General features: G+C 42.1%; 1 protein-coding gene across 2 annotated transcripts in view; it reads left to right on the forward strand.

Annotated features, from left to right (window-relative positions):
* Window positions 1-10,833, forward strand: part of LOC109469325 — a 23,570-nt gene extending 12,737 nt beyond the window's left edge. For both annotated transcript variants that reach the window (XM_019767826.1, XM_019767828.1), the window contains exons 14-18: window positions 2,533-2,729; window positions 8,790-8,851; window positions 9,398-9,519; window positions 9,823-9,969; window positions 10,229-10,833. In XM_019767826.1, coding sequence (XP_019623385.1) covers window positions 2,533-2,729; window positions 8,790-8,851; window positions 9,398-9,519; window positions 9,823-9,969; window positions 10,229-10,311 — 611 coding nt within the window. In that variant the 3' untranslated portion in view covers window positions 10,312-10,833. The remainder of the gene's footprint in view (window positions 1-2,532; window positions 2,730-8,789; window positions 8,852-9,397; window positions 9,520-9,822; window positions 9,970-10,228) is intronic.
* The last annotated feature ends 2,888 nt before the right edge of the window (window positions 10,834-13,721 follow it).

Below are 13,721 nucleotides of genomic sequence, written 5' to 3' on the forward strand. Positions count from 1 at the left end.
GACACCCTACCACCCGGCCGGTAATGGCCAATGTGAACGTTTCAATAGGACACTTCTCAATATGCTGGGTACATTGACAAGGCAGCAGAAACGTCATTGGCCTGAATACCTACCTGAGTTGGTCCACTCGTATAATAATACACAGCACGCAACCACTGGGTACTCCCCGTACTTCCTACTGTTTGGTAGACAAGCGAGACTACCACTAGATTTAACTCTGGGCATAGACTCTGCAGAGGAAAACACGGGTGATACAGTAAGTCCGGATGAGTGGGTAGAGAAACATCACCAACGGTATAAGTACGCTTATGACTTAGTTACTAAGAACTCTGAATCTGCAAAGGCAGGTCAGAAGAAGTTACATGACCGGACAGCTCGCACAGCTCCTTTGCTACCTGGAGAAAGAGTTTTAGTTAGAAACAAGAGGACTCGGGGTCCTTCTAAACTTAAAGATCAGTGGGAACAGATCCCACACGTGGTAGATAGACAACCCAACGTGGATATCCCGGTTTATGTTGTCACTCCGGAGAGGGGAGGTGGTCCCAGTAGAACCCTACACAGGGATATGTTAACTCCCTGTATGTTCGCGCCTCGCCCCTGCAACACAAGACGGCCACGCGCCGAACAAAAGGACGGGCGCGCAGATAGGCGTGAGCCAGAAGACAGTGCCACAACTGATAGTGAAAGTGATAATGAGGGTCGTGAGGAGGATGGGGACCTGCCCATTGTTGTTGTACAAATGCCTGTAGCGCCTCCAGTGGGCGATGGCGGTCCGGAAGACCCTAGATATCCGGTTAGGGAGAACAGAGGAGTACCTCCTATCCGTTACCCAGAAGTTTTCAGACAATGAATAAGGTGTTTTCGGCTAATGAAATGTGCAGCCATCTTGGGGTTTGTAGTTAGTGGGGGGAATCAAGTGTTATGCTTTCCTTGGAAACCCAGACATCGGGGGTTGGGCCTCGGCCCTTCGGGAATTCATACCACTTTTAGCTAGATAAGGTGGTTGCACTTTCCCAAATTGATTCTGATCATCTATATATAATATCTAAGCTCTAGAGTAATTATTTACTAGTAACGGTGTTTTTGCGCTGAACGAGTCTACTTTGTTCTGGTTGTAGAGTTCGTGATTCCCAGGGTGGGTAGGATTTACTTCACTAGACACTACAATTAATATTAACTTGGGTTTTAGTCCGAGTGGGAGTATGTTCTCCCATACTTTGAGGTCAAAAATTATTTGTAGATTATGGCGGTCAGGCTTGGTGTGTGTGTGTTTGTGTGTTCTCTTCCCCATCCTGCACAGGTCCACGTGGGACATCGAAGCTTGGTGATGGAGAGGGCAATTCCCGCCGCGCCATCCGATCCCAGAAGAGCGACCCGTCCGAGTCATCACCCTAACGGGGACCCCTGAAGCGACGCCATCTTCGCCGGACGACCCTTCGACTAAGGACCGGTGAGGGCTACCGCAACTGAGGGGCGACTGCGGCCGGGCGTTCGTGCTCCTTGCAACACGGAGGAGGGGAGGAACACAGCGGGGAACCACTAACCAGTAAGCGGTCCTGACGCGTGCTGACACGAGTGCTGAGAGACGAGCGCCGAGAGACGAGTTTGAGAGACGCGAAAACTCCGACAGCTAACTGACGCCGAAGGACGTCGACGCGACGCGACGTTTTCACCAATCTGAACGTGAACACTGCAAACTCTACTTAAACTCTGAAATAGAAACCCGGTAGTAGTTCCCGATACCGTAAATGTATGGTTTCTACAGATGCCTAGCAGTAAAGGCACATGTACATTTCTCTCGTTTTATAGTAGTTAGACAAAGTGTAGGGAATGACATTTTATAGTGATCGTTCGCCGAGGACGGCGAAAAATTACTAGGGGGGAAAGTGTAGGGAATGACATTTTATAGTGATCGTTCGCCGAGGACGGCGAAAAATTACTAGGGGGGAAAGTGTAGGGAATGACATAAGGTGTTTAGATGTTGCATTAGGTAAGCCGTTTCGGACGTTCGAACGGCGACGTTAGCGTCCGTTCGACGTCCGAACGGCTACGTTAGGATCCGTACGTATACGTTAAGATCGACGACGTTCGATCACGTTCTTAGAATAAACGAGAGGTTTTTGAGTTGAAGTCTTTGTGTACGGACGTCTTTTTTGTGTGCTCTGTGTCCTCTTCTTTTCTTGTCTTGCTCTTACTTTACGCCGTGTACTCGGAGGCGGAAATCCCACGACGATCAACAACGAACCCCTTACATATATATACATGTATCCAACTTCTCACGTTTGGGAACGCATTGTATATACATTTCCCTGTTATCCAATCACGCATATGTATAGATATGTAAATATTGTACATTTGGGAATGCATCTGTAGCAGCGACACCTTTAGCTTGCTACAATGAACCTGTCAGAACTGAGTCAGAATTGCCCTGAGGAAGGTGGCAGACGGTCACCGAAATTGTCGGCTGAATAAAAGACTTGGTTGTGTAAAAAATCTCTTTACTTACTAGTGTCTCCATGGCCAATTCCACAGAGAACCCGGACAGTCCCTCGGGCTCCACGGCGTGCCTGGGTAGTTACAGCAGTCCCGAGGGTTGTCAGGGAGCGGCCTGTGACTACTCCGCCAGCTGGTGGTATGATGAGACCACGGACAAGATCATGTTTGACGTCATGGGCCGGCAGAGCAGCGACCGCTGGATAGGGCTGGGATTCTCCACAGACCAGTCCATGGTAGGTTTTAATAATGATTTTAACAACATTTGACTGTCATAACAAGTGTTCAATTCGTTGGACGACAACAAATATTGTTCTAATTGTATAATGCAACGTTATGTAGTGATATGAAAACGTCCAGGAAGATTAGCGACATGCTTTTGAATGGGCATACCACTGTGGGATTTTCGTTAGGTGTAGGTTGATATAACCTTCCTTTGTTTTGAGGTTTTGCTTTTTGGCGTGCATTTTTATTATAGCGTTTCCGCACATTTGTAGTCAGCATAACTTCATAACGCCTTTATGGATTGTGATGATATTTGGTATGCTGGTAGGTCTTAGGAAGCCAAAGGCCAAGGTCAAATATGGGCCTCCTGGTGGCTGACCTTGGTACTGCAGCAGAACTTCCGGTTTTTGTATCTTTTTGCAAGCGCAGGGAAAACAGATGTGCAGGTTATGCAACAAAACACCAGCTGTGGAGGCAGCGCGCCTGCTACGGTTTGATTAATGAGGTTCTCCCTCTGAAATAGGCTACATGTTCAGTTTACCATATCAATTACAGCCTGACCTATTTCAGGCCAAAGGTGCTACTGTGTGTTTGAAACCAAAAACCTGTGTTATTTTGTTCTGTACTGTAGTGCACTATTTTATGGAGGTATGAGATCTCCGAATTCTTGTTTTGTAATGACCTCTTCGGCAGTTGTCACTGCTAATCACAAAAATCACAAAAAAACACATTTCACCATTAAAATCACAAAAAAGTAAACATTAAAAACGTAGGGCTGTTGATTAGCCAGTGCCTCAGAAAAAAAGCAAGTCCCTCAGTAATATACGTCGTGAAAACACCTGATATAAAGTTAGAGCTATGGACTAACCATTTTCTACCTTATTCTACTCTGTATGTTTCCATGCAATTAGCCGTCGGGCATGAATTAATAAACATAAAATAAATACATATTTAGTACAGTATACTTTGCTTTGTATAGGATCCTACATTGGGACGCACCAGTTGGGTAAGTAGTCCATTTAGAAATGGTGTGTCTAAACATAGTATTAATATTCCTCTGGATTCCAAAATACGACATCACTGACATACAATGATCTACTGGGTCTTTCCCCGACCACTCAATGATCTCCAAGGTGTTACAATAATCGTTTCATGATCTTCCAATCATATCATATGGATTTGTTTGTCACTAATAATCGACCGCTTGTGGAAATCATTTCTGTAGTGTTTCTACATTTCCTACCGAGAATTTAGCTGCAAGGCAGTCAGAACGGACGCGCTGTATCATAAGATTGAATTGGATTCAGTGATGTCTGATCTTGACTACTGGCTATTTCTGGTTCATTGAGCCATTGAGTGTTAGCCCCTGCCCTGTCTTATAATGACCACTGGTCATAACAGTAGCTGTGGCGTCTGGTTTGGATACAGTGATGATTTAAGACTGTCTGAACATTACTACTGGTCATTCAAGTTGCCCAATGGTTTTGTACAGAGAATTTAGCTGCGATGCAGCCAATCCAGTGCCATAAGAAAGATTTCTAGCAGCCAGGGATTCAGTGATTGCTTGACACTGACCCTGCCCTGTCTCAACAATACTACTGGTCATTACAATGGCGGTGGTTTTCTTATTGGGTTCAGTAATGGCCTGAGACTGCCCTTGCCCTATCTTAACATGGTTGTTGTCAACATCTTCATACTGGTGATCATGACAACTGGTCACTACGGCACATGTGGTGTTTGTGTTGGATTCAGTGGTGGCATGAGACTGATCTTGCCCTGTCTGTACATTACCACTGGCTATTCCTGCAGATTCTGGTGTTGTTTCCACACCTGCATACATAGGATTTACCTTTAAGGCTGCCAGCACGTTGGTACGTGACATATCTTCAATTGTCGCAGGTTGAGTGTTAGCCTGAGCCTGTCCTGTCTGATTATGACCACTGGTAATAGTAACTGTGATATTTGTTTTGGATTCAGTGACGACCTGAGACCGACCTTGTCCTGTCTGATCACAATTGCTGTCAATATCTTCCTGTTGGTTATCATAAACATTCGAAATCATAGAAATTGCTGTGTGTGTGTTGCCGCCAACAACACTACTAGGATTCAGTCCTATTGGAGGATGCCTGATCCTCATCCTGCACCTCACTATGAGAAAGATGGTGCCACTGATTATGACAAAGCTAGAAACTGTGCCACCGATAGCTAAAAAGATAAAAAGCACTTCGGAACCGAGAGCAGATTCTGGTTTGTCTGAAGTGATTGCAAGGGGTGAAGATAGTGTTACTCTTGCTCTTGCTCTGCTCACGTCGCCTGCAGGACGCGCGGTTGAGCCAGCATTGCGTGTAAAGTACCACTGATGGCGAAATGTGACAGTTTCATTGCAACCGTTATTCACACTTTCTAATGGGTTAACAAGTGGCAGTGTGACAGGATACGCTGATGTGCTAGCCTTAGCATTGCTTTCAGTTAGTGTTGATATGGTTGGCTCATTGCAAACATCTGTAAGCTTCTTTCCTGAAAATATGGCGGGCTTGGCGCATATTATCAGGGGTTGTCTAAAGAAAGGAAATTTAGTGATATTTAGTTTGAAAGGAGCCATCTTACAGTCACACCACCAAGGGTTATTGGCAAGTTGAATGGTACGAAGCGATGGCAACAAATAAAACGCTGAAGGGAGAATGGCAGACATATTGTTTGCCCGAAGGTCCAACAATTGGAGCCGGGACAGATTCTTAAACGCATTAGAATCGATGTTAGTTATGCAATTGGAGAGAAGGTGCAACTTTTGTAGATTGGGTAGATTTTGAAACGTACCCGTCTGAATCATTGTTATCTGGTTTCGGTTCAGAAGTAGAGTTTGCAGATCCGCTAGATTTTGAAATGTACCCTTCTGAATCATTGTTATCTGGTTTTGGGACAGAGACAATATTTGCAGCTTCGCTAGATTTTGAAATGTACCCGTCAGAATCATTGTTATCTGGTTTTCGGACAGAAGTAGGGTTTGCAGCTTCGCTAGATTTTGAAATGCACCCCTCTGAATCATTGTTATCTGGTTACTGTACAGTTGTAAACTTTGCAGATTCGCTAGATTTTGAAATGTACCCGTCTGAATCATTGTTATCTGGTTTTGGGACAGAGACAATCTTTGCAGATTCGGTAGATTTTGAAATGTACCCGTCTGAATCATTGTTATCTGGTTTTGGTACAGAGACAATCTTTGCAGATTCGGTAGATTTTGAAATGTACCCGTCAGAATCATTGTTATCTGGTTTCTGAACAGATACAAAGATTCCAGATTCGGTAGATTTTGAAATGCACCCTTCTGAATCATTGTAATTTGGTTTATGGACAGAACAAGAGTTTGCAGGTTCGGTAGATTTTGAAATGCACCCGTCTGAATCACTGTTATTTGGTTACATTCCAGTTGCAACTTGAACAGGTGAGGTAGATTGTGAAATGTACGTGTCTGAATCATTGTTAGCTGGTTGTCAGACAGGACTAAATCTTTTAGTCGGGGTAGGTTTTGAAATATACCTTCCTGAATAAATTGGTTTTGTAATGTGCCTGCCGGAATCATGCTTATCTGGTTGTAGCCCAGCCACAAATTTTCTAGCAGGAATACATTTTGAAATATATCCGCCCGAATCTGTTTTATCTGGTTGTTGGACAAGTCCAAATGTCGTAGCCGCGGAAAATTTGCAAATGCGCGTACCTGAATCATTGTTATCTGGTTTTTGTCCAGTATCAACTGTGATAGGCGGGGCAGTTTGTGAAATGTGCCTGTCTTAATCTGTGTTATTTGGTTGTCGTTCAGCCACAATTGTTGTAGTTGTGGTAGATTTTGAAACGTACCTGCGTGAATCATTCTTATCTGGTTGTTGTGCAGGTCCAATGATTCTAGTCGCGGCAGGTTTTGAAATGAATTAGGCTGAACCACTGCTATCTTGTTATTGGGAAGGTACAACCCTGTCAACCCCCCATACCTCAGCAGCAGGGACTGATCTACAGTTGTAATAAGATTGGATTTTAAATCCAAGCGGAATATGGATGTTGGGAGGTTCTGCGGGATGCTTGTGAGGCCCATCCCGGGGCACCTGCAGGCTGATGATGGTGCGCAGATGCAGTCGGCAGCTTCCGGCATGTTGAGCTCCTTCAGGATGATGAGAAGGAAAATCAGCACGTGTCGCAGCTTTCTTCCCATGGTGTCCTGTCACCAAGAAACACCAATAAGCTCTTTTATAAGGCCAAATCAACTTTATGTGTTGAATTTTGAATTAAAAGATGATACATAAATATTATAACTGTACAATTAACATGAAAATAGGGAATATCTTGTGTTTACAAAAAGGGAAATGTCAACTGATGGAAGGACCATTTGAATCTGATAAATGGTCCTTCTATCAGTTTTCCGTTTCAAAACCTCTTGGAAAAATTATCACAGTGGTTTTAAAATGTCAGAGAACAAACTTTAACAAACTTTAAAGAATGTATGTGATGTAAAAAAACAGAAATTCGCAACAACAGCTCAATAGTTCCTGTTTCACTTTTCAAATTAGAATGTGAATTTTGTTCTTGTTTGCCGCTGTGCTTGTAGGATACGTGCCTCAGTAGTTGTTCCTCTGTGGTAACTACTAGTCCTACATTACGGGCGTCTTAGTAAAGTGGACCTATTAATTGTCTGGGACTTGCTGCTTGAATATTAATGTCAAATGGCCTTGTTATGGCCAAGGACATTATGTAGAGATAACGTCCTTGTTATGGCCATGTTTACCGTCTAGATTGGGAAATCAACGGAAGGATAGAAAATGTAAAGCTTCTCTTTTAAAGGTTCAGCAGCTTATTTCTGAAATATTATTGACAATCATTATAGGGTTGTTTTTCTTAGTCACGTGTACTCTTTCTTGAATAATGCAATTGTTCAAAACCTTATGTTAAAACCAGACAAATACTAGTAAGTTGTTTTGCCATACGTTCATTGTGTGAAACCTTATCATGATAAGCATTAAAAACATTTCAGGCCTTAAAAACATTTCAAACAGACTACATCATGGCTTGGAAAGATTTTATGGATAATGTTTCTGAAGATTCTGGTTCCGGCGGAATTCGTCCCAAGAGCGCGACGTCACCATATATAACCTCCGTTATCCTCGTCAGAACTTACCTAATCTTCAAGCAGATATGAAGAGGAGAGATTACAATTTAATGTGTTCTGATGGCCGGGCTTCTCTTAGAGCTATCTACCATGATTTCTGACCGTCCGAAAACATCTAACATCTGCTTGGAGAATTAACACCTGATTGCCTGCCTATGTGCATAAGGCATTAATAAAGGTTTGAAAAACTCTAATAAGGTTCAAAAAACAGTCTACACAACAAATTTCGCCGTTAATGTTTATGCACGGGTAGAAACATACCTTTCAAGTGAGTCAGAATAGCTTCATGAATCAGTTGGTATAACGGTTCTTTACGGGAACTCGAGCACAGGTTGCTTGTTGGGTGTGTCCTCCTTCGGTAGCTGATCCGTAATGCCGTGTGACAAACAACCCAAGGATTGTGCTGATTGTCTGACCCTGACTATTTGAATAGCATTAATATTTATAATCATGATGAAAATTATAAACTGGTGGACGTACCGACCACTAAGTGTCTAATACCGGCTACTTTCTGCTGTGTCATTTTCTCAAACGATTCCCCTGTAACTTCTTGAAGAGGGAATTTCACAAATGTTACAATTACATACGTTTATTACCTCCATGAAAAATGGAGGTATTGTTTTTGCTGTGTGTGTGTGTGTGTGTCTGTGTGTGTGTCTGTGTGTCTTTGTCTGTGTGTGCGCTAAAATATTGTAATTTGTGTTTAGAAAACCATGAATTAAACTAGATTAATATGTTAATTACAACGTTATTTCCATATTCAATGAAACAACTCTACATATTTCATCGAGGTATGAGATCTCCGAATTCTTGTTGTCTGTTAAATTCAGAACAATAGGTTCTAAGCCAATGGCAATACTGATGTGTTGATTCAGAAACATGTTATCTGTTGCTTATTGTTTGTTGTTTATTCCAGACCGATGCTGATGCAGTAGTGGGGTGGTGGAACGACGATGGGACTGTGACCATCACCGACAGGTAACAAGGAAAATAGATGCCCTATAAGTATCATATATAGCTGTATGTAACCCAGTGATAAATTGGTCATATATACACATTAAGACAAATATAACACTACCCCACACAAAGACAGAGATATTCTATATGTTACTATCATGCCCTGTCAACATTTCCACTTATGTAGGCCAATTTGTACACAATTCCATGACAAAACGAGAAAACGTAATTAATTCCTGACACAATTTATTACTACATTGTATTAATAGAGTTAGATTAGTATAATTAGTGTCTCTCTTTTGTTATACATTGTTTATGAAGCAGACCAGATTCCTATTACAGTTAGTAGAACTGTTAGATATTCTCAACACCACCATATGTGTATGTTGACACCACAAACTATGTATGTATCATTTTGCCATACGTTGTACCCGCTACATCTGTTGCGCAATAAAGTTCTTCTTCTTCTATAAACAGAACAAACTATATACCTTTAGGGTAAAATGTATTCTTTATCACCTCCTTGATAAAAGTTCAGTCTCTTCTGTTGTTGTCCTCCATGCGCAGATGGCTGTCAGCCAAGTCCACCACAGGTGTCGGTGTGGATGACACTGACGATCTGGAGGGGAAGGAAGGCTCCTATGTGGACGGAGTCCTCCGCATCAAATTCACCCGTGCTCGGGCAACAGGTAAAGCAACGAAAGCTGCTTTTTGGTCCCATTGTTTTCTCTCTTTTTTTGGTCACAGTGGTCCCATTCCTGGCTCGAAGCCGGCTCGAAGCCGGATCAAGGCGAATCAGTTCGGTAATTTTTATCCTAGTGGGAAATGGGCAGTGATTGGGTACTATTGTCTTCAACTTTATGGAACTCTTTTGGAAGTTTTAGAATGTTTGGAAAGTGCACGTGGCGATGTTTTACCACGAAAAATCAGGTCCTGCGACAGCTTTTCCTATGTTTAGTTGATCACAATGCGTTTTTTTTCTTTCCCATCAGGTGATGAATCTGATCTGTCCTTTGTCGACAACTGCCTCCACATGTTCTTCGCGCAGGGCGGGACCTTCAACCAGGCTGACCTGTCAATCACCAAGCACCAGGCCACGCCCATCGTCTCTGTCAATGAGATCTGCATCGCTCGCTGTGGTAGGAAGCTGTTTACGTTCAACAAGTTGTTTGTTTTTTGTTTGTTTGTTTGCTTTTGTTTGTTTGTTTAGATTAGGATCTCCTAAATAAGTGATATTATACTATTTATAGGTACATTTTGATGTGCTAGCTAGGTTACTATCCAATTTAATTTGATACGTATGTAGTCCACCTAGATCTCTAAAACGTGTAATGTATAATGATGGTGGTATGAGTATTGAACTATAAAATCATCCTGATTTCCCATGTTCCCTTGCAGTTTCCGGTTCCTGTGTGCTGACTGTATCCTGGGTGCTGCTCGTGTCCCTGTTGGCTGTCACAGCGCACGCGCAGTGGTGGTGAGAAAGAGAGAAACTCGGCAGATGTACATGTACATGCATCGATTACTTGATAAAGGTCACATATCTAGAAGGACACATTTTATCAGGTTGGCGGTGTTGCATTCATTTATGTGACCACGATTAAACGTTTACGTCGATATGTGATCAACAAATACCTCAGTACGTGCACGGGCTTGCTTGAATTACTATGTTACTACAACCCTGCTTGATGTGCTTGAATTGCTTATTTGCCATTGGTTATTTTTGTTTCCAACTTTGCAGTTGTGATATCTTGTATATAATGGGTAGCCATAGTACGCTTATGCTCATGCACCGTTGCATGACGGGTAAACTCTCATTATGCATGCCGCGGAAAGGAGTCAGAATTCAGTCGCAAGGAGGGACATCTTCTGTTAGTAGCCTGGGTGCCATGCTTGAGTCTACATGTTTACTAAGTCTAATACTATCGTATCGGATCATGTGTTGAACAAATTTTGTATGTACGAGATTTTGGTCCATATGTTCCTCCTTATAACACACTACAAACGGCATGATTTGAAATCGTACATGTACCTTACAAAAGTCATGTACCCCAAAATATTGTTATTTTAAAGAAATAATAAAAGATTGACGTTTTCCTAAAGCTTAAGCTTCTTTCAGCGTGTCTTGGTTTTATCTTTAGATTAGATTAGAGAAGATGCCCTTATAGTGTAAGAAACATTAGAAACAGATAAAAACCCTTCTGGTCCCGGGCCGGGGTTCGAACCCACGGCCTCCCGAGCACCAGCTTCATCAACCAGACGCTCTAACCGCTCGGCTGAAAAGGTCTAGACCCATCGGCCGGGTCAGTTGGTAGCGCCTATAAACCCCACACTGCTACAATAGCTAGGACTATACATGTACTCCGATGAGGGAAAAGACAGCCAAAGTCGTTATATGACCGATGACGTTTTATCTAAACGTCCTTGACATATATAACTGGTTTATTCAAACGTATGCTTGCTTCTATGAAAGAAAGCCGTCGTCTTTCGGCCAGTCCACTCTAAGAAGGGACGAAAAGTGTTTGTGTCTAAAAGTAGAAGGCTCTTCAAGCCCGGATAACGTTAACGACCACTTGTTTGAACCTTAACCACATCTTCAAGTGCCATATATGTGGGAATACTGCAAATGGCACTTACGGTTACCAGCTTATCGCCATTGAAAATGCAGAACCCAATTACAAAGGTAAACCCTTGTAAAGCATTAGAGTGTTAATTGTTTACAAAGTTCTTAAATTCGTATCTCTAGGATCAAGCCATGTGCTCCATTTTCACGTGAAGCCAATAAGAGAACTGTCATCCATAGTTACATTTAGGACACGATTGGGTTTGAATTGTTACCATGTCTTTCAGTTACTAGTACGATGTATAATTATAATCGTAAAATCCATTCACACTATACAAGGAAGTGACTCCATTCATGTGATACTATAAATAATCATCCCACTAATGCCTACTCCAGTTTACACGTGTGTTTTATTGTAGGTATCGTAGGTAAGAACAGCGGTAACGATCCTGGGAAAATCAGCACTTCAGTCTATCTGTTTGCAATAAACATAAAACAACAAAAACACTCTTTTTCTTGAGTAATCACCCTAATTTCCTACACTACCCCTTTATGCTTATCCTTAAGAATACAATATACTAGAAAGGCCGACATTTGCTTGGGAGCAAATACAGCATATTTCAGTCCATCTCCCTCCCACGCAAAAGTGGACTATTCCAAACTTACCCCAGTGCAAAACTGGCAAAGGTTCTCAAATAGTAGCTATATGAGAACAAAGATGAAACAACAAGTACTTTGGATCTCGAAAGCTTTACTAATCTTATTACAGGTATGCAAAAACTAACAATGATGAGATTTGATACATTTTGAAGGTCCTAGCAGCCGCCACGCCAAGTCGAGAGTTCGAGGCAGTTTTATTTTCCTTCCGCGAAAGAAAGTAGTCCGTTCCATGATTTCGGGGGCCGACACGCCTTACCTGAAAGCTTGTAGCTGAGGTCTGCAACTATTTATCTTCCTAACTTTAACTTATTGATAATATGTAAGCTTCATTTGTTACTCCTATACATTTTTGAAGCAATGGCATACCGTGATCCTTTCAAAAATTTGACCTCAAAGCAGGTAATTTTCGTGGAATTCCCCTTCTCATTTCTAACTTGTTCTAGATTCTGATCCAACAGGAAATCTGGTGTGTATGAAAGAGCAAAGATTCTAGTTTGTGTTGATATATAACTTGTTATCGATTTCGAGGGCGACATGCAGATGCCCCCAAAACGCGCGAGGTCATGTCATAATTTTGATTCCAGAATAGAACGAGCCCGGTTTGACATTTTTAGTTATCACCTACTCTGGACAGGTCCTCGCTCCGTAGAACGTAAATTTCCATGTGGAATTATGTTAACAATGGTCTCCTGTGTATGGATTCCGAGTTTCAAGTCAATTCACAAACCCGAAGTGACATAAATCTGACCTTAAGATTTATGATTGACTCTCACGGCGAACCGCGCGCCGTTTTCAGACAATTTTACGTTCTAAAACCCCCGGGAGTCGGGACCTCTTACTACAAAGCTTGTTGCTTGAGTTTATAACTATATATCTTCATTATTTCATTGTATCTGTGAATATTAATATTCCTATTTTACTCCTAGTGACTTTTTAAAACGATTGTTAACCTCTGCTCGTTTGATAATATGACCTGAAACCACTTGATTTTGGTGGAAATTCCTCCGATGTTTTTACCTTATTTCAGTTTTCACAATAAAAAGAAATCTAGTGCGTAAAATAGCCTGAAGTCTCTACTTTCTGTCCGTATATAATTTGTTATCAATTCTTGGGACGTAATGAGCTTCCTTCGTAATCGCGCGAGGCCACCTCTTCAGAGGCGTCGTTTTCGTTCCAAAAACAGCGCGGGCTTCAAGCGCGTTCCACAGACCAGACGCCAGACCCGCACCGTTGGATTTTAGTAATAATACCTGCAAGAGTAAGAAAGCATTTGCTGATTCAGTTCGTACTTACGTAGTCTGTGTCTGTAGGCATTCTTTGACAATATTGAGAAGGTACATTAGATTGAATGTGTGGGTCATTACGCACCACTTAGGTGCAATGTGACCTCAGGTAACCTGCAATGGAACACGTGTTCCATGGATGGAACCGGCCATTCTTTAGATAGAACATGGAACGGGTACAGCACTTTTGGCCCTTTTTTTGCTGAAAATAGCCATTAAAGTCCCCCAAATGAGTCATTTGGAAGTGGTGTATGCCAAATATGTGACTGCTATTCTGTAGACACATGTTCAAGGTACCCTTATACCGAATTTCAGATCATTTGGTTGTAAAGCCAGGGCTCAGGATCCAAAAATCCATTTTTGGCGAAAAATGCCCCAAAAAAAC

This window comes from Branchiostoma belcheri, unplaced genomic scaffold (genome assembly GCF_001625305.1).
Source record: "Branchiostoma belcheri isolate BF01 breed outbred unplaced genomic scaffold, Haploidv18h27 scaffold20, whole genome shotgun sequence".
In the NCBI taxonomy this organism is placed as follows: Eukaryota; Metazoa; Chordata; class Leptocardii; order Amphioxiformes; family Branchiostomatidae; genus Branchiostoma; species Branchiostoma belcheri.